At 42.7% G+C, this 22,349-nt stretch overlaps 1 protein-coding gene across 2 annotated transcripts in view; it reads left to right on the forward strand.

The window, feature by feature from the left end:
* The window catches only part of LOC112258953 (protein inscuteable homolog), an 81,408-nt gene that overhangs the window by 40,964 nt on the left and 18,095 nt on the right, over nucleotides 1-22,349 (forward strand). For both annotated transcript variants that reach the window (XM_042329476.1, XM_042329519.1), the window contains exons 3-6: nucleotides 9,957-10,305; nucleotides 12,974-13,026; nucleotides 13,143-13,266; nucleotides 16,896-17,009. In XM_042329476.1, the coding sequence (XP_042185410.1) occupies nucleotides 9,957-10,305; nucleotides 12,974-13,026; nucleotides 13,143-13,266; nucleotides 16,896-17,009 (640 nt within the window). The remainder of the gene's footprint in view (nucleotides 1-9,956; nucleotides 10,306-12,973; nucleotides 13,027-13,142; nucleotides 13,267-16,895; nucleotides 17,010-22,349) is intronic.

A 22,349-nucleotide genomic window follows, 5' to 3' on the forward strand; every position in this document is an offset into this window, starting at 1 on the left:
ACAACACGGTAGAAGCACAACATGGTAGCAGTCTAACATGGTACAAACATTATTCGGCACAGACAACAGCACAAAGGGCAAGAAGGTAGAGACAACAGTACATCACGTGAAGCAGCCACAAGTGTCAGTAAGAGTGTCAATGATTGAGCCTTTGAATGAAGAGATGGGGATAAAGCCCATTGAATTGAATTGATAAAACTGTCCAGTTTGAGTGTTTTTTACAGCTCGTTCCAATCGCTAGCTGCAGCAAACTGAAAAAGAGGAGCGACCCAGAGAGGTGTGTGCATTGGGGACCTTTAACAGAATGTGACTGGCAGAACAGGTGTTATATGTAGAGGATGCGGGCTGCAGTAGGTATCTAGGGGGTCTTGGCCTAAGAGGGTTTTAAGGGGGACTGAGGCCTAAGAGGGTTTAATAAATAAGCATCAACCAATGGGTCTTGCGTTGGGTTTACAGAGATGACCAGTTTACAGAGGAGTATAGAGCACAGTGATGTGTCCTATAAGGAGCGTTGGTTGCAAATCTGATGGCCAAATGGTAAAGAACATCTAGCCGCTTGAGAGCACCCTTACCTGCCGATCTATAAATTACATCTCCGTAATCTAGCTTGGGTAGGATGATCATCTGAATCAGGGTTTGTTTGGTAGCTGGGTTGAGAGAGGAGCGATTACAATAGAGGAAATCAAGTCTAGATTTAACTTTAGCCTGCATTTTGATATGTGCTGAGAGAAGGACAGTGTACCGTCTAGCCATACTCCCAAGTACTTGTATGAGGTGACTACCTCCAGCTCTAAACCCTCAGAGGAAGTAATCACACCTGTGGGGAGAGGGGCATTCTTCTTACCAAACCACATGACCTTTGTTTTGGAGATGTTCAGAACAAGGATAAGGGCAGAGAAAGCATGTTGGACACTAAGAAAGCTTTACTGTAGAGCCTTTAACACAAAATCCGGAGAGGGGTCAGCTGAGTATAAGACTGTATCATCTTCATATAAATGGACGAGAGAGCTTCCTACTGCCTGAGCTATGTTGTTGATGTAATTTGAGAAGAGCCTGGGGCCTAGGATCGAGCCTTGGGGTACTCCCTTGGTGACAGGCAGCAAAGACCCCTCAGCGACACCAATACTTCTTAGCTGGCCCACAAGAATGGAATGGCCAACCATATCAAAAGCTTTGGCAGAGTCAATAAAAATAGTAGTACAACATTGCTTAGAATCAAGGGAAATGGTGACATCATTTAGGACCTTCAAGGTTGCAGTGACACATCCATAACCAGATTGCATACCAGAGAAAATACTATAGACATCAAGAAAGCCAGAATATTATTGACAAGTCTTTTGAAGACTTTTGATAAACAGGGCAAAATAGAAATTGACCAATTAACAGTTAGGATCAGCTTGATCTCTCCCTTTAAATAAAGAACGCAACGTATCTGCCTTCCAAGTAATGGGAACCTCCCCACAGAGGACAGACAGATCAGAGACAGACTTGGCGATGATAAGTGCTGCAACTTTAAAGAAGAAAGGATCTAAACCATCTGACCCAGATGTTTTTTTGGGGGTCAAGTGTAAGGGGCTCCTTTAGCACCTTAGACTCAGTAACCGGCTGCAGGGAGAAACTTTGTAGCGGGACAGGGGGAAAAGACGGAGGAGCATTGGGGCTGGTCACATTAGAAGTGCTGAGAGTTGACGTTATGTGTGCTAGCGTGCATAGGATTACTGTGTGCGAGGGGAGTATATAGAGCCCATTACAGCTGTCAGTCTGCTCTGTGCTGAAGGAAACATCTGGAAGTCTGATGTCTGCCCCGGGCAGGGCATTTCCCCCATGTGTTCCTTCAGGAGGAGTGCATGCAGCAAACCTCACTTATTAAAGTGCAGCAGGCTGTAATTCACATTCAAAAGTACTGGTCTTACTTCAGGATTCCTTTCTCTAGAGGAGAAAACAGCCTCACTTAGAATTCTGGATTGGTCAAGATTTGGGACTCGTCACTGTGCCCTTAAATGCTTTAAAAACGCACTCCATTGAAAACCTTCTAAATCCCCCAAAATTTCATTTAAAAGGAGTTAAACTTTGTACATATGCTTCTTCTTATTTATGTAAGTGACATAAAACAGATTGGCAGTCAGTTGTTCAGATGTTTACCCTTAAACACATTCGTCTTCGGTGAGGATTTTTGGAGGTTCGCATTCAATGTTGTATTACCGCCACAAACTGGACTGGTGTATAAATACATTATATTTTGTGACACATAATATAAAAACTTACCCTACCATCTAAGAGCCAGATCGCAATTTACTGGGGGGAGGAGTGGTCCAAAATAGCTGAGGGTTGTCAAACTTATTTTTTTGCTTTGGAGAGGGTAGTGTGGTTTTTTATTGGGGCAAAGGGGAGGGTAGTGTGTTTTTTTTTCTTCCCGTGGTTGACATTCATTCTTTAGTAGGTTTTACTATGTAATTTCGAACCATCGTGGCCACATTTCCTCCTCAGCTTGCATGGTCCTCCCCTATATCAAGGTGTTTTGGTACATCCCTTATGCCCTATGGTTTTCCATGTGCTAACTTTTACTATACCACAGGTATCCAATCCAGGTCAGTATAGTCTACTGGTCTACCAGCCTATCCTGGCCTATATCCACCATTCATAGTGAAAATAATGGCTGGTGGACCGTTTGTCCAGATCTGCAATGGGCTAACTAGCAATCGTAACACATATAAAAGCATTCAAAGCTGCATACATTTTCAATATGAATCGACAAGATCAAATAGGAATAGCTGATAGGCAGAGGACAGGCTAGCTGCATCATTGGTCGTGAAAGAACAGTGAAGACATTTAAACACACAGCTCAAAAATCCCCTCTTTTGATCTTGTTTGGGGACAATACAAGTATCCTCCCTAGACTATAGTAGCCTATGTGAGTGCAACATTCTACTCTAGGCTGCAGTGAAAATGTAATTTGAATAACAGCGTAAAATGTTTCATTCGATTTGGATCTGTTGTCGGTCTACTCGATAGTTTATAAGGTCTAGAAAGGCAGAGTAGAAGGCCAGTGTGGCTGGATTCTTACTTCTGATACTGAATGCGCTGTCTGTTTCAGATTATCATTCTTCCAAGTCGTCCTAAAATAATGTGGTCACATATGCTCTCTCCCAGCAGGCTCAGTTATTCGGGAAAGCCTAGCTCTGAGCCTAGCTCTCTCCAATCCGAGTGGATATTCCTTGCACACCTAGAACGCTTCAATATAGCCTAAATATTTATAATTTAACTTTTAAATGTATTACTTTTTACATGTGGCATAAACACAACCAGTTACAATGTTTTATCTGATTAGGCTACTTCAAAAGTCTACTGTAGGCATGCGCACGTTCATCCAAAATTCCAGCATCGTCAAAATGGCTTGACATTATTTATTTTATTTTACTAGGCAAGTAATTTAAGAACAAATTCTTATTGTCAATGACGGCCTAGGAACAGTGGGTTAACTGCCTGTTCAGGGACAGAACGACAGATTTTGTACCTTGTCAGCTCGGGGATTTGAACTTGCAACCTTTCAGTTAATAGTCCAATGCTAACCACTAGGCTACCCTGCCACCACATTAGCCAGGTTTCCATCAAACCTTTTTATGCAGTTAAGTAGCCTACATGTCAGATAGAAGATGGCCTGACATCATGGGAAAGCATGCAGTTTATTAGGCTACAGATTGAATAAATGATCAACTTCACAGAGTGGTGGAAGTGCACAGTGATGAACCCCAGGAATCACTGGACTGCTTTCACGGAGTTGGAGGTGGGCCATGTCCTGACTGCGCTGACACGTTGCTCCTCCATCTCCACTCCCTCTGTGTATATGAGGTAGCCCAAAAAGGACAAGGACCGCTGGAAAAACAAACATTTCTCTTGTTTAACATGTAGATCATGCTCTAACAGTCTTCCCAGCACAGATCTGACTAATGAGACATGCTGGGCGCAGTCAGCAGAATAGACCAAAATGTTGTCTGTATAAACCACTACGCCCCGTCCCAGCATGTCCCAAAACACTTCGTTAATAAAGGCCTGGAAGACTGAAGGAGCATTAGACAGGCCAAAAGGCATTACGAGATACTCGTAGTGGCCTGTGGTTGTGGAAAAGGTCGTTTTCCATTCGTAGCCTGCACGAATGAGCACCAGATTGTAGGCGCTCCTCAAGTCCAGTTTCGTGAAGTACTGCGCCCCATGCATTTGTTCGATGATGGTTGGGATGAGGGGTAAAGGATAGCTGAACTTAACAGTGGCTTTATTCAGTGTTTGATAATCAATGCAGGTGTGCAGTCCCCAATCTTTGTTCTTAACAAAAAAGAAGCTTGAGGAAGCTGGTGACGTAGAGGGGCGGAAAAAACCCTGCTGGAGTCTCTCCTGTACGTAGGTCTCCATGGCCTCGGTCTCCGCACAGGAGAGGGGATAGACGTGTCCTCTCGGGAGGGCTGCGTCAGACAGAAGGTCAATGGCACAGTCCCAGGGGCGATGAGGAGGCAGGCGTGGAGCCTCGGTGGTCTGGACTTTCCACCGTTGTGGTGTTGACAGACATCGCAAAACACCTCCTCTGACACTCCTGCGACCAACCCAGCAGTCTCCTCTCGGACCAGAAAATACAAGGTTAATCCAACTCAACCAGGGGAGACCTAAAACAACAGGGTGCGTGGGTGTGTCAATCATCAAAAAGGTGATCTGTTCTAAATCAGTGTAATTTCTGTAATTTGTTAGGTAGGGTAGGCACTTGCCTTTGTTGGTCTATTGCTGTTCAGAACTTTTGTCAAGGTTTAAACCATATTTCATTCCGTTGTCCAAATTTAGTTCCAACTGAACTATAATAGCCTGCTATTCCCTATAAACAATGGCCTCTCAATCCCATTTTATTAGGGTCAGATTGACATTTGCTTGCTGGGAAGGGATGGTCCACCTTTTTTAACTAGGCAACAAATTCTTATTTTCAATGACAGCCTAGGAACAGTGGGTGTTCAAGGGCAGAACGACAGATTTTCATTTTCCCCCTGTTTTACAATTGCTCTTCTGTTCTTATTTTCCCTATAAACAACGGCCTAACTTACTTTTGCTATTACCTTAATTAAGTTTTGAACCTTTGTGTGAAGTTTTGTTACGTTTGGGCTGTTATTAACATTTATCTACTGCCTATGATATGAAGGCAGTGTGCACCAGCGCCCCGACTGACTCCAACTGACAGTTGAATTTGAGGTGATGAAGGATGTTTCGGGTCTACCAGAGTTACTCCTATAATCTAACAATATAATGTGTATCTTTGTACAAAATATTCTGATTGAAAATGAACAAACCAACCTCCTTCTCCGAGTCTAGATCAGTATAGCAGACGCAGTAGCCATCTAACATAATGAAATGCATGTCGCTGGCATATCTCTACCTCTCTCTTGGGATAGGCCTAAGCATCTCTTCCTTTACTGTATATAAACAGGAAACTTTGGGAAAAGGACAGGCAGACATTTCTTTATTATTCATCTGGAGCCTCCCAGCTTAACCGCTGCTATTGTGGCAAAGGCTGTTTTCCAACGTGGTGTAATGTTTTTCATGTGTATTTAATGTTCTGAACCCAATAGGAATACATCCTTTTACTCTGCTGTTCCAATGCCACAAGGACCTTCAAAATCTCAGCTCATTGAGCCCACACTCTGTCCTTTTTTAATGTGGTTCTTCTGTGGTATCTCAATATTTATACTGAACAAAAATATAAATGGAACATGCAACAATTGAAAATATTTGACTGTGTTACAGTTCATGTCAGGAAATCAGTCAATTGAAATAAATACATAAACAACAGCTGTGGTGGACAGTCCTGCAGTCATCATGCCCATTACACAAATCCCTTTAAAACTTGTGACATCTGTGGCATTGTTGTGTAACAAAACGGCACATTTTAGAATGGCCTTTTATTGTCCCCAGCACAAGGTGTACTTGTGTAATGGTCATGCTGTTTAATCAGCTTCTTGTTATGCCACACCTGTCAAGTGGATGGATTATCTTGGCAAAAGACAAATACTCACTAACAAACATGGATGTAAACAAATTTGTGGACAAAATTTGAGAGAAATAAGCTTTTTGTGCATATGGAACATTTCTGGGATCTTTTATTTCAGCTCATGAAACATGGGACCAACACTTTACATGTTGAGTTTATAATTTTGTTCAGTACATATGTGGTGCCAGACGTTACATGGTGACATTCATGCAAACCAGACATTGACACACATGGTACAATAGAGATTCCTATTAGCAGAAGTGTGGACTAGTCACATTACTTTTTAAAATCTGATTCTACTGCTTGCATCAGTTACCTGATGTTGAATAGAGTTACATGTAGTAATGGCTCTATATAGTACTGTGCACCTCCCATAGTCTGTTCTGGACTTGTGGACTGTGTAGAGACCTCTGGTGGCATGTCTTGTGAGGTATGCACAGATGTCTGAGCTGTGTGCTAGTCATTTAAACAGACAGCTTGGTGCTTTCAACATGTCAATACCTCTCACAAATACAAGTAGTGATGAAGTCAATCTCTCCTCCACTTTGAGCAAGGAGAGACTGACATGCATATTATTATTGTTTGCTGTCTTCAGGGGCAGCAGGTAGCCAAGTGGTTTGCGCGTTGGACTAGTAACCAAAAGGTTGCAAGATTGAATCCCCGAGCTGGCAAGTTAAAAATCTGTCATTCTGCCCCTGAACAAGATGAAATATCTTCACACCTAGAACAGCCTCCACGGTTCCATCAAAACAGTCCATTTTGAAAGAGAGAAAAAAATAATTACACGGGGGCAGTTTGGTAAATCTAATCCAGTCTGAATCATCCTCTGGAAAAACAGCCATGCTGTGGTAATAATCACATAACCAACGTTTCAATAGTAATACAGTTGTATAGTAATCCTGTGCGAATAGGCTTTAGTGATTTTTATATAGAATAATAGGGAGGATGAACCTTCATGAATCCTGCCCCTTTTCAAGTATCTCAACCCATAGTTTTCCAGGCTCCGGAAGCTGGCTTACAACGGGGCCCTATCTCTCCAGCTCTGTATTTCTGTCACTGCGTCTTCGAGTGTGTCTACTCTCCATCCACTGTCTAAATGACTCTCCCTGTTCCCCCCAGGTGATTTTCCCTGGTTCCTCTGGACTTATACTGTGTCTTTGTGCCATTGTGGGTTTTTAAGCAAATACACTGTTCATTGATCACATTCCCTGACTGAACCTTAGAATAACTTCAGATCACATGATGATAATCACAAATTGTAGCAGGAATTATATACAGTCATTTCTTTCAGCAAACTTTAGGATGATCATTGACAGCATTAGATATAAACATGGCACGAGTTTTGCACTACACATCCAAATGTGGAGTTTTTCCTGTTTTATTTTTTGTTTTGTTTTTATACAAAAATGAGTCATGTTGTTAGGGTATCTGCAAGGTTTGTGATACAAATGGTGGGCAATTAAATCCCCTGACCCTTCCAATCTCCCGTCACCTGTGACACATGACTAATTAGTGCCCACCGTTGAGAGGGGGGTCCAGGTGGGGTGCTGCTCACCTGATTGTTGGGGTGACCTGCTGGGATGCAGTTTTCAGCTGCCATGGCTGTGTCGTGTCTGCGTCATGAAGACGGGTGCACCATCAAACCATTAGCAGGTGGGCACACAAATACACACAGCTCTACAGGGCTAATTAGCTGGGTCACTATTGGCATCCACAGCTCTATCTGGACCATCAAAGGAAACCTTTTATATTTTTGCCCGAGAGACAAGGTGCCACAGAAATGAAAAGTTCACATGAGGAGAAAAGGCCCAGCTTTGAGTTGAGCGAGTGAGAGCTGCTTGATTTCCCTCCAGCGGCTCCTATTTTCCTCACGTCTCTCCCAATGGAGGAAATCAATCACATGATACTTATTGAGAGTGTGACCTTTGACCTTGAGAGTAGCCACCCCTGTTCATTAGGAAACAATTGAGAGCATCTCTCCTCTCCAAATTGAGTGGGTTTGGGGGATAGGTATTTGAACTGGCAATCCTCCTTATTATGGATGACGTCTGAAATCTCTGCTTACAGCTGACTTACTCATCCCCACGTCATCCCACCTCTGCACTGAGGAGAAGAGTGGCAGGATGGTGGAGATGTCGATTCTCAAAGTGCGGGAATTGAGTTCTGATTTTATATGGTTGACATGGCTTGGTTTGTGTGTGTGTGTGTGTGTGTGTGTGCGCGCGTGTGTGCGTGCGTGAGAGCGAGAGAAAGAGAGAGAACAGGAGATAGAACAGGAGAGAGAAAGAGAGAGAGAATGGGAGAGAGAATGGGAGAGAGGGAGAGAGAGAAAGAGAGAGAACAGGAGATAGAACAGGAGAGAGAATGGGAGAGAGGGAGAGAGAGAAAGAGAGAGAACAGGAGATAGAACAGGAGAGAGAATGAGAGAGAGGGAGAGAGAGAAAGAGAGAGAACAGGAGATAGAACAGGAGAGAGAAAGAGAGAGAGAATGGGAGACAGAATGGGAGAGAGAGGGAGAGAGAAAGAGAGGGAGAGCGAGAGACCAAGAGAGAAAGGGATAATGCCTACAGTTGTGTATAGTTGTTTTAACCATTAACTATATCAAACAGTACACATTCTAATAGCCATATTCCAAAGGAGATATATTCAGTTATGTCTCTTTGGATGATTTTCATTTCAGTCCTCCTAAAACAATAGTCTGGGGAAATCAGATATCACCCCACTTGGGACCTCATAAAACCAATGGATTACTTTCTTTAGTAAACAGACCCTCAGTACTGGCTGATGTTGGAAACACTCTTGATTGGAATTGTGCCTTCTTAATGGCACAATGATGTTTACATAGGTCTGTGTTAAAAGCTGAAACTCGATACGTGTTCCTAAGGGTCAATAAAAATCATGACCAAATAGAGCATCATTACCATGGTCCCTACTGCAATTCAGCTCTGAATTAGGCTTTGACTATAGAAATTGGAAATTGTTTGTTTATAGGTCACACATAATGAAGCTTCCGTTTATGACCCAGTGAGAACGAGGTATTATTAGAGATCTCTGTCAACACAGGAGGCAGATATTCCATATGATGCAATATCTAGTTCTACCCGTTGCCTCTGCATTTTCCATGCATGTCAAATAGCCTGAGTTTAGTGTAGAATATAGATTCGTGAACCTCCACCCCCTTGTTAACTCAAAGCAGAGGAGGGCGTTGTAGCGATCAACCTCTCAGCCTCCTTAACGCTGGGTTGATTTCACTCATCCAGGGAAACTCCCAGGAAGCCTCCTTTAAGCCCATATTCATTAGGTTCAATAAACCTGAGGAGAAAGAAGTGTTTGGCCTGTTCGACCCAGTGGATAATGCAGTCTCTCCAACATGGTGAAACGATAGGTTTTAACTAACGATTCCTAACACCACCAGTTATTGGTGGGTAGTTGACCTCACTCCCACGCTATTGATTTTGAGATGCCTGGGTAATTCATTTGAAAACTGGGCTGCTGTTGGGGAAAGCAACTAAAGGATAGTGTAGCAATGGTGAGATCTCATTTCATGGGCAGTGAACTAGACGTTGTGTATGGATATCTAAGGGTCAACTTGGTCTCATAATAGAACCATAAAGAAATTCAGATTCGCAACAGCCTAGTTTACAGTAAATGCAAGCGCATGTTAGGATAAGGTTAGGTTTAGGCATGCTAGCGAATGGTTAATGCAATGGTTAGGCTAAAAGATAAAAAACAAAAACACCTGGATTCAAACAGCATCGGCCCATTTGAGGATATTCCAGTATGCTTGTTTCATTAGAGTAACGATATTGGGACAAGTTACAAATATGTCTCAGTGCTGCCATCTCTGTCATGGCCACCCAAAGTACATGCTCTAAACCAATCTTGCCTGTGTGTGTGCTGTATCGTGTGTACGTGTGTGTGTGTGTATGAGCAGCAGGATGCACTCACTCCAGGTGGACTCGGTGCAGCGCTGGATGGAGGACCTGCGTCACATGACGGAGGTGGAGTGCATGTGTGTTCTGCAGGCCAAGGCCATTGGCGTGGAGGAGGATGCGCAGGGTGAGCTCATCGTGGCCACGCGGGACCACATGGCCCGCGACAACCTGCAGACGCTGCTGCGGCGGGCGCTGGTGGTCAGCACGGAGCTGGGCAAGATGTTCCAGCGACTGGAGAAGGGCCGCTGGCAGCGGGTCCACAGCACGGCCGTACGGGCCAACTGCCACGTGCGCTCGCTGGTGCACGAGTATAGTGCCGCCCGTAACACCCCGTCAGAGATGCAGAAGGTGAGAATGGAGGGAGAGGTGGACTGGTCTGGGTAGGAGGGAGGGAGGGAGGGAGGGAGGAGGATGGAGGGAGAGGTGGACTGAAAATGTTCCACGTTTCAATACCGGGAATAATTCAGATATTATCCAGAGAGTCCCGGGAAATACTGCAAAATCGGAAGTCCCCATTCAAAACGGTTCAAAACCAAAATATGGTCACTATGCCAGGGTTCTCCCCAAATAAGAGGGGCTCTGCGACCCTTGTCAGCGAGGCTGCACCACTATGTAAAGATTTCAGAGCCAATTAAACTGATATTTAGTAATAATGGGTTAATTATCTTTGATCACTAATTACATTGTTGTGAATTGTGAAACAGGCCGTTCATAAAATCAGGACATGTTCCTCAATGAATTCAGCACATTTCAGCAGTAGCCTATTTCAATGCAGAGTGCGCTCAGGACGCACCCCGAGTAGGCTGTAGCATCATCAAATCACAGAAACTTTTTAACTCCAGAGTGGCGCAGCGGTCAAGGCACTGCATCTCAGTGCTAGATGTGTCACTACAGACCTTGGTTCGATCCCGGGCTGTATCACAACTGGCCGTGCTCGGGAGTCATGTAGGGCGCTGCACTATTGGCCCAGCGTCGTTCGGGGAGGGTTTGGTCGGGGTAGGCCGTCATAATAATTTGTTCTTAACTGAATTGCCTAGTTAAATAAAAACAGCAGTCAAAAAAAAGTCAAATGACCAAAGTTGCTAAGCTTGCTAGATAACCTCCTCCAACTAATGACAGAATATCTCCTATATTTGGCTAGATGGAGTTGATGATTATACAGATAGCAGTGCAGCTCATGAATAACGGGGAGATGAAAAAAGGATATGGTTTAAATATCAATGTATCTTAACGGGAACCAACTCTAATATCTGCCTTCATACAGTTTGTTGATCACACATTCTCTACCGAAGCTCTAGTGTGGGCAGCAATACGAGACAGAGTAGTATTTTGACATGCATAGGCGAAAGACGTGGTTTGATAATGTAACCTATGGACTACAGAATAAAGTTAGGAATTTGTATGCGCGATAGGAGTCAGGATTTGTATGCGCGATATGAGTCAGGATTTGTATGCGCGATAGGAGTCAAGATTTGTATGCGTGATCGGAGTCAGGATATGTATGCACGATAGGAGTCAGGATTTGTATGCGAGATTAGGAGTCAGGATTTGTATGCGCGACAGGAGTCAGGATTTGTATGCGCGACAGGAGTCAAGATTTGTATGCACGATAGGAGTCAGGATTTGTATGCGTGATATGAGTCAGGATTTGTATGCGCGACAGGAGTCAAGATTTGTATGCAGGATAGGAGTCAGGATTTGTATGCGCGACAGGAGTCAGGATTTGTATGCGCGACAGGAGTCAGGATTTGTATGCGCGATAGGAGTCAGGATTTGTATGCGCGACAGGAGTCAAGATTTGTATGCAGGATAGGAGTCAGGATTTGTATGCGCGACAGGAGTCAGGATTTGTATGCGCGACAGGAGTCAGGATTTGTATGCGTGATATGAGTCAGGATTTGTATGCGCGACAGGAGTCAGGATTTGTATGCGTGATAGGAGTCAGGATTTGTATGCACGACAGGAGTCAGGATTTGTATGCGCGATAGGAGTCAGGATTTGTATGCGCGACAGGAGTCAGGATTTGTATGCGCGATAGGGGTCAGGATTTGTATGCGCGACAGGAGTCAGGATTTGTATGCGCGACAGGAGTCAGGATTTGTATGCGCGATAGGAGTCAGGATTTGTATGCGTGATAGGAGTCAGGATTTGTATGCGTGATAGGAGTCAGGATTTGTATGCGCGATAGGAGACAGGATTTGTATGCGCGACAGGAGTCAGGATTTGTATGCGCGATAGGAGTCAGGATTTGTATGCGCGATAGGAGTCAGGACTTGTATGCGTGATAGGAGTCAGGATTTGTATGCGCGACAGGAGTCAGGATTTGTATGCGCGATAGGAGTCAGGATTTGTATGCGCGATAGGAGTCAGGATTTGTATGCGCGATAGGAGTCAGGATTTGTATGCGTGATAGGAGTCAGGGTTTGTATGCGCGACAGGAGTCAGGATTTGTATGCGTGATAGGAGTCAGGATTTGTATGCACGATAGGAGTCAGGATTTGTATGCGTGATATGAGTCAGGATTTGGGTTGTTTAGCTTCTTCTCTGCTGTACATTTGAACATTGGCCGCATGTAAATGTTCACTATTACACATCACATAAGCTATTCATGCCAAGAGCAAAATTCTGACTAAAATAATATGAAAACGAGTCTCTGAGAGCCCCCTGTCTGGTTCCATCTTGGACGGGCTGTTGAAGAAATGAGCTGCCTCTGATGAGCCTCTCCCTCCAGTAGTTTGTGCAGGTTTCCTGTCAAGTGGAATCACAGTTGCACTGTATGATACGGAGTACTCACCTCATCCATTTTAAAATGATGCTGTGGAAGTTCTGCTTCTGTTACATACAGCTACTCATCCCACAGGACATTTTGTGCGGTTCTCTGTGTGTGCATAAAGGGATGACCACTAATTGGAGAATGACATTGTTTTCTGCTTTGTGTGGGTGTTCTACTTTCTGTGTGTGTCTAATGTTTGTCTCATTGTAACCTGAAATGTGTGTTCCTCCTCTTTGAGTGCAGTATGAGAAGTCTTTGCTTGAGAAGTGCATGGAGCTGACCACCATAACAGAGAAGTAAAACATTCATACAAAACCTTCTAATGACCTCTGAATATTGTCGTACACATTTGAATACAGTAGCTCACATAAGTGTTTATGTTCAAGGTTTATCCAAACCCTCTCTTCTACAGATGCCTTCATACTGAGGACGAATTCTTCCTGAAGTCCATGAGGGAGGCCATTAACGAGATTCTCACTGATGTCAGCGATTCATTCAGCCACATGATTGACATGGCCTTGGCCAACGAGATCCAGGTATGAGGCTTTGACCACACCCATAACTCTCTTTTTTAGTCATAATTAGGCCTTCAACACAAATCAAATCCAAATTTCATTGGTCACATACATGTGGTTAGCAGATGTAGCGAGTGTAGCGAAATGCTTGTGCTTCTAGTTCTGAACATGCAGTAATATCTAACAAGTAATCTAACAATTCCCCAACAACTACCTAATAAACATAAATGTAAAGGAATGAATGGGAATATGTACATATAAATATATGGATGAGCGATGGCCGAACAGCATAGGCAAGATGCAGTAGATGGTATAGAGTACAGTATATACATATGAGATGAGTAATGTAGGGTATGTAAACATTATATAAAGTGGCATTGTTTAAATTGACTAGTGATACATTTATTACATCCAATTTGTAATTATTAAAGTGGCTGGAGTTGAGTCAGTATGTTGGCAGCAGCCATTCAATGTTAGTGGTGGCGGTATAACAGTCTGATGGCCTTGAGATAGAAGCTGTTTTTCAGTCTCTCGGTCCCTGCTTTGATGCACCTGTACTGACCTCGCCTTCTGGATGATAGCGGGGTGAACAGGCAGTGGCTCGGGTGGTTGTTGTCCTTGATGATCTTTATGGCCTTTCTGTGACATCGGGTGGTGTAGGTGTCCTGGAGGGCAGGTAGTTTCCACCTGGTGATGCGTTGTGCAGACCTCACTACCCTCTGGAGAGCCTTGTGGTTGTGGGCGGAGCAGTTTCCTTATCAGGCGGTGATACAGCCCGACAGGATGTTCTCGATTGTGCATCTGTAAAAGTTTGTGAGTGTTTTCAGTGACAAGCCAAATTTCTTCAGCCTCCTGAGGTTGAAGAGGCGCTGTTGCGCCTTCTTCACCACACTGTCTGTGTGGGTGGACCATTTCAGTTTGTCCGTGATGGGTACGCCGAGGAACTTAAAACTTTCCACCTTCTCCACTACTGTAAGTCGATGTGGATAGGGGGCTGCTCCCTCTGCTGTTTCCTGAAGTCCACGATCATCTCCTTTGTTTTGTTGACATTGAGTGTGAGGTTATTTTCCTGACACCACACTCCGAGGGCCCTCACCTCCTCCTTGTAGGCCGTCTCATCGTTGTTGGTAATCAAGCCTACCACTGTAGTGTCGTCTGCAAGCTAGATGATTGAGTTGCCGGCGTGCATGGTATTTTGGTATTTTGTGTTTAAGAACTTCAAGTGGAGCCAAGGCTCTTTCATTGCCGAAAGAATGAAAACAAACGGTTCGTCTTTTGAAGAACAAACACGTCCGAAAATAGTTGACATGAGTTGTACTTTTGACAGCCAAAATATACGATATATATATATACGATTTCATCCGTGTTAATGCATCCGAGTGTGTAGCCTTATTCATTCCTGATGTGTTTGACACACACACACACACACACACACACACACACACACACACACACACACACACACACACACACACACACACATACACATACACATACACATACACACACACACAGTCCACAATCTTTCCCATTCCTGACTAGCCTATAAGTCTCCCTGATGTATTGTTATACTAAAAACCAACTAGCACAGTTCAGGAAGGGTGAGTACAAAGGTAAACATTTGCCCAGTTTAATATAGCCACTATAATAGGTGATTACATCATTCCTGTATCGCTGGTTTGGAATAATGAAAACCAATAGAGATTTCATTGGACTTTCTACTCGATTCACTCCAGTGTGAATTTGCTCAATTGTAATTACTTCGCTACTATGGCCTATTTATTGCCTTACCTCCTCACGCCATTTACACACACTGTATATAGACTTTATTTTCTATTGTGTTATTGACTGTACGCTTGTTTATTCCATGTGTGACTCTGTGTTGTTGTTTGTCGCACTGCTTTGCTTTATCTTGGCCAGGTCGCAGTTGTAAATGAGAACTTGTTTCTCAACTAGCCTACCTGGTTAAATAAAGGTGAAATAAAACAAATAAAAAATTAATTATAATAAATTATCGCAACAGTATGAACTGCAGTGGTGTAAAGTACTTAAGAGTGGATCCGTCAATTCAATCTGGAGTGCGCTCAGAGTGCCCTCTGGGCGTTTGTAAATTTCAGAGCGTTGTCAGATTGTCCGTTCGTAAATTCAGGAGTAGGGTTGATCCGAGCCTTCTGGCCTCACAACGGCAGTCAAGCACCCAAGCTAACTGGCTAACTGGCTAACTTGCTAGCTATTTCCAGACATAAATGAGAGAACACCTCCCTCTGACCATTTTACTCGCCGTAGCAGAGCTGGCTAGGCTGTTTTCATGTTATCAAGAGTGTTGGTGACTAACTGTGCTGCTGGAAACAATTTAATTACGTTTTTTTGTCAACGTTTAGTGACACCGGCCATATTCAATGAGTGTTGAGCGTTCGTAAATGTGTCAGTTATTCTGCGCTCTGGTACACTGAGACGAGACTGCTCTGAAATCAGAGTAGATGGCCAGAGTGAATTTACAATCTAAAAGTACTTTACTATTTATATTTTGGACAACTTTAACTAACTCCAATGCATTCTTAATGAAAATACTTTTTACTCCATACATTTTTCCTGACACCCAAAAGTACATTTTGAATGCTTAGTAGGACAGGAAAATGGTCAAATTTACACACTTATTGTAACGGCTTTCTTCCTGGGAAGGAGAGGCGGACCAAAACGCAGCGTGGTTAGAGTTCATGTTATTTTAATAAGGTAACTCAACATGAACAGAATACAAAACAATAAATGTGAAAACCGAAACAGTCCTATCTGGTGCAGAAAACACAAAGACAGGAAACAATCACCCACAAACTCTCAACACAAAACAAGCTACCTAAATATGGTTGCCTCTGATCGAGAACCATATCAGGCCAACCACAGAAACAGACAAACTAGACATACAACATAGAATGCCCACCCAGCTCACGTCCTGACCAACACTAAAACAAGGAAAACACACAAGAACTATGGTCAGAACGTGACACTTATCAAGAGAACATCCTTGGTCTTCCCTACCGCCTCTGATCTGGCGGAATCACTAAACACAAATGCTTAGTTTGTAAATTATATTTGCGTGTTGGAGTGTTCCCCTGGCAATCCGTAAATTTTAAAAACAAGAAAATAGTGCCGTCTGGTTTGCTTAATATAAGGAATTTGAAATTATTTTAAGTTTTGATACTTAAGTATATTTTAGCAATTCAATTGACTTTTAATACTTAACTATATTTCACACCAAATGCTTTTAGACTTTTACATTAGTAGTACTTTACTGGGTGACTCACTTTTACTTGAGTCATTTTCTATTAAGGTATCTTTACTTTTACTCAAGTATAATAATTGGGTATTTTTTCCACCACTGATGAATTGGTATTAACGAATTGCATATTGAGTTCAATAGAAAATGTAACCCTTATTCAGATCATTCATTTACGCTCAGTTTAAATATCCATAATAGTATCATTAATTAGTTCTAATATTGATCTTCTATATCGTATAAATTCAGAACTTCCTCCTTTCACTGAAATTTCACTTTGCTGTTTCCCTTTCGGGAAAGAGATGTCTCAATGGTATGTCCGTGGTTTTGTCATGGCACTCATGTGTGTTTGTGTCTGTGTGCCGGTCCTCTCCAGATCCTGATCAGGAAGATTGAGTCGTCAGACAGTGTGTACAACATAGGCAGTGACATCAGCAACCTGCTCTCCCTCACCCAGGATGGCCCGCAGCTCTGCAGAATCATCGCTAAGGTGAGACACACCCCCTCAGACAGACACACCCCCTCAGACAGACACACCCCTCTGTCTGCATATACGTAGGATAACGGTCATCTGAGGGGATGATGTTCTGGGCCGTGTTCATTAGGGACATAACTGATTTTTTTTGTTTGTTCATGCAACTGTGGTGCCTAATGAACATGACCCTGCTACAGTCCCCATGTTCACACAGTTCCACCTCTCTTGGCCATCCACTTCCCCATCCCTCCACATGAACCATTGGCCCAATCCCAAACAGATCCACGGGCCCCTGTAAATCCCTGTTCACGCTTCCTTGCAGACCGTAAAGGAGCTAAGGATCGGTTTAGGATTGGGCAATCAGTCCTGCCCACCTACCACCCACCCACCTACCTACCATACTATACATATACAGTATGTCTCTACAGCTACATAGTCATATGCTCCAAGAGATAAGAGGGGACAGGCCAGACACTACGTCCCTGTGGTCTTTAGACAACCAGATGCTTCCAGGATTCACTTGATAAGACTCTTCCGGGTGGGAGACTCAGCCCATCAACATAACACAAGTGCACACACACACACACACACACACACACACACACACACACACACACACACACACACACATTACACACAAAAGCAAGCTTCCTTGTTGCCAGATGAGATCAGTAGTGTCAGTTCCCATTAGTAATGGGCATTGATCACACAGACTGCCTGCCTCTGTTTAATCTATCACTCCCATCTACCTTCCCTCATACAGCATCTCTGGTTGGTTAAGAAATCATTCCTGGGCCTCCCAAGTGGCGCAGAGGTCTAAGGCACTGCATTGAAATGCTTGAGGCGTCACTACAGATCCGGGTTCGATCCCAGGCTGTATCACAACCGGGCATGACTGGGAGTCCCACAGGGCGGCACACAATTGGCCCAGCTTTAGGGGAGGGTTTGTCCAGGGGGCTTTACTTGGCTTATCGCGTTCTAGCAACTCCTTGTGGCGGGCCTGGCGCCTGCAAGCTGACTCCGGTCGTCAGTTGGACGGTGTTTCCTCTGACACATGGCTGCGTCTGGCATCCGGGTTAAGTGGTGTTAAGAAGCACGATTTGGCGGGACATGTTTCGGAAGACGCATGACTCTACCTTCGCCTCTCCCGAGCCTGTTGGGGAGTTGCAGCAATGAGACAAGATTGTAATTAGATTCCAATTGGATTCGCATACCGCCCCAACAGATTCACAGATGACGCAATCGCACTCCATACTGCCATTTCCCACCTGGACAAAAGGAACACCTATGTGACTATGTTGTTCATTGACTAAAGTTCAGTGTTCAACACCATAGTGCCCACAAAGCTCATCACTAAGCTATAGACTCTGGGACTAAACATCTCCCACTGCAACTGGATCCTTTACTTCCGGACGGGCCGCTCCCCCAGGTGGTAAGAGTGGGCAACAACACATATGCCACGTTGATTCTCAACACGGGGGCCCCTCAGGGGTGCGTGCTTAGTCCCCTGTACTCTATGTTCACCCACGATTGCGTGGACAAGCACGACTCCAACACCATCATTAAGTTTGCTGATGACACAACAGTGTTAGGCCTGATCACCGACAACGATGAGACAGTCTATAGGGAGGAGGTCAGTGACCTGGCAGTGTGGTGCGCCTTGAGGTCGGATGCAGTTGTCTTAACAAGTGGTGATGCAGCCAGTCCAGATGCTCTCAATGGGGCCGAACTCTCTGCCATCCAGGATCTCTATACCAGGCAGCTTCAGAGGAAGGTCCTAAATATTGTCAAAGTTTCCAGCCACCCAAGTCATAGACTGTTCTCTTGCTACTGCACGGAAAGCAGTACCGATGCACCAAGTCTGGAACCAAAAGTACCCTGAACAGCTTCTACCCACAATCTATAAGACTGCTAAATAGTTAGTTAAATAGATAACCAAATAGCTACCAGGACTGTCTGCATTGACCCTTTTTGCACAAACTCTTTTAACTCATCACATAAACTGCTGCTACTGTTTACTATCTAATTATTTTATTTACCTTTATTTCAACAGGGAAATCATATTGAGACTAATGTGTCTTTTACAAATGAGCCCTGTACAATATCAAAAAGAAGCATGTACCACAGGCATGTATACACATGAACGAAGACAATATACACATTAAATACACATATAAATACACATAAATAAAGATAATTTACACATTAAATACACATATAAATACACATAAATAAAGATAATTTACACATTAAATACACATATAAATACACATAAATAAATATTTACAAAATACACAGTAAATACACATAAATAAAGATAATTTACACATTAAATACACATATAAATACACATAAATAAAGATAATTTACACATTAAATACACATATAAATACAAAACACAGTCAATTAAAACAAACACATACTCCATTATTATAAAAATCATCTGTCAGTTGTCTGAATTTACAGAGGGACTTTAAAGCATCCAATGTAATCGTCTTTTGGAGATGATTCCAAACATAGGGTGCAAGGAAATGAATGGCCGATTTAGAGAAATATGTGTGCATATAACATAGTTATATGTACATATGTGCCTCAATAACCTTGTACCCCTGCACATGACTCAGTACTGGTACTCCTTGTATAAAGCCAAGTTATTGTTACATATTGTGTATCTATTATTACATTTAATATTACATGTTTTACTTTTGTAATATTGTTCTATTTTCTTTCTGTCTGCATAGTTGGGAAGGGACCGTATGTAAACATTTCACTGTTAGTCCACACCTGTTGTTTACGAAGCGTGTGACGAATAACATGTGATTTGATATAAAGCATAGGTAAACCTCCTTCCTACCTTTGTCATCACTATTTTACTGTAATAGTACCAGTTACCAGTCTCGTCAAAACATATATTATTTATTTCAAGGGATTTCCTGGTCAAATAAAAGTTCAATGAAATTAAATAAAAATAGCTAACCTGAGAAGGCTAACAACACCTGCGTCACAGAAAAATAATGAAAGCATTACAGGACTCCAGGAAATTGAAAATAATAACTTGTTTTGGGGCTGTGACGCTCTTTAGAATGGTTGGAAAATGTAATGAAGAATACTGCTCAGGGATTGGCTAAAATGGATGGTGCTTTTGGTCTTCTAGGGACTGTATTGCGTGGGCAGATCAGGGAAGAGCGGTTAGGGTGTATGGGGCAGGACGATTAGCCACTCCAGGCTTGGCTATGGTCCTATCTGTGCATGAGACGTACCAGCACCTCCTGTAATGGGTCTTATTAGAATAATGGCGGTAGTTACAGGACCTTTTCTTGCAGGTCATTCTATCAATCTCCATGTTGAATAGAATTCTGTCAGCAAGTGGTTTTGCGAGAGGAAATGACTGCTTGTGGATACTACGGATTGCTTATGTTTGTTTGGGGCAATTCCACATTAACATATTAATGCTGAGACTAAGATTTCTCACTTTAAAATGTATGCCAGACATAAATCTATGATTGTTAAGTTAATCAAACCTTACAACTCTATGCACAAAGACTATCTTTAACAATTTCCATAGGACATTTTACAAAAACACATTTACTTGAAGAACAGTGCAGATGCAAAGAATTACGTTTTTTGCTGTATGTGTGGTGGAATTGCCCTTTACCCTAATCTGCATTTCAAAACAGATAAACAACCATTATAGGTAGCATATCAAACAAGAGAATAATGATGAGCAAGTTTATTAAACAGACACTATTAAAGGTGCACTATGCAGAAATTGCACATTTTCCTGGTTGATAAAATTTTAATAGTTAGCCTAATGTCAGTTTATGTGACACAACAAACAGTAATTTGTGTAGAGAATCATTGTCCCGTCTAAACCGCTGTGAAATACATTTTCCACAAACAAAAATATTGTATTTTCAGCTGTTTGAAGCTGGTGTACAAAACTGATAACAAAAGATACAAAAACTAAACTTAAGCGCACACAGAACAGATCTACCAATGCTTATACTTGGTTTCAATGACAATGACAGATATAGTACTTACATTTCTACGTCAATTTGGTCGGGTCTCCCAAAAGTTACCTATTGTAGCTTTAAAGGTCGTTTTTATGTCTATCAAATCATTTCTGGGTAACAATTAATTACCTTGCAGTGATTTTTTTCAAATAAAATGGTCAAAAATAAACAAAAATAGCTTCTTAGCAAAGATACATTTCTCAAGCTAAATTTTTGCTAGGTCTGTTTGGGAATGGCCTGAGTGAGGAGGGGAAAACTGAAAACTAAATGTTATTGGCAGAGATGCTCTTTCTTATTGGTCTATTAACTAATTTATCGCCTGGTGATGTCACCAGGAAGGCTAAAACCCAACCCTGCCAAAACAGTCTGAAATTTCAGGCAGTCTTTTTCAAACAGCTCTTCCACTGGAGCATTATTATTATTATTATTATATTAATTTTATATATATATAAAACACAGAAATATCTCGTTTTTGACTGCACTGGGCCATTAACCCGTAAGAGTCTAAGCCGGTGGAGGGGTGGGGTACTATTAAGCTGTACGGAATTGCTTTAAGAAGGTCATACGAAGGTTAATTTTTCTATTTGATTTTGAATTTTTAGTCCCGTTGAAGTATAAAAAAAATGGATGAAAAAAATATTTGAAATAAATGTTGGGGCCTTACTGCTTTTTATCCCAAACAAACACATACAAAAAAATATTCACTACATGGAACAACAGATAGTCCCCCACAAAAAGAAGGTTTGTACTGAAGTGTCTGTCCCCTATCTGAGAGATATACAGGAAGTTGGTGGCACCTTAATTAGGAAGGACGGGCTCGTGGTGATGGTCATAATAGTTTGCAGGCCAAACCGTTTGGACGCTACAGAATCATTTGTGAGAAGAGTGATTTTCTGGATGTCACATGTTCTGACAAACACCGCTCAAGCTCTGTCACCTTTCACTGCAGATGTGGATGAGTTACATAGGCAGATGTGGAAGAGTTACATAGGCAGATGTGGAAGAGTTACATAGGCAGATGTGGAAGAGTTACATAGGCAGATGTGGAAGAGTTACATAGGCAGATGTGTTGGATTGAGACTCATCCAATGCAAAAACTCTGATATATCTAGCTTAAACTGACAGATTGTTTGGGGGAAGTTTTTAATATGAGGGCGCAGACATTGACCTTAGTGTTAACTTGAGTCACTGGCTAGCCTGTCAGGTTTGGAAGCCTACTGAGCACTAATGGCTTGACTATTCGGCCTGGTTGGATAGTCAATTGTTGGCAAGTCTTTTGGGCACTTTTGGCTATTAGAAGGTTTGAGCTAGCACAGTCTGTTTGGCTTGAGGGACTATCAAT

The sequence above is a fragment of the Oncorhynchus tshawytscha genome, linkage group LG01 (assembly GCF_018296145.1).
Source record: "Oncorhynchus tshawytscha isolate Ot180627B linkage group LG01, Otsh_v2.0, whole genome shotgun sequence".
Lineage (NCBI taxonomy): Eukaryota > Metazoa > Chordata > Actinopteri > Salmoniformes > Salmonidae > Oncorhynchus > Oncorhynchus tshawytscha.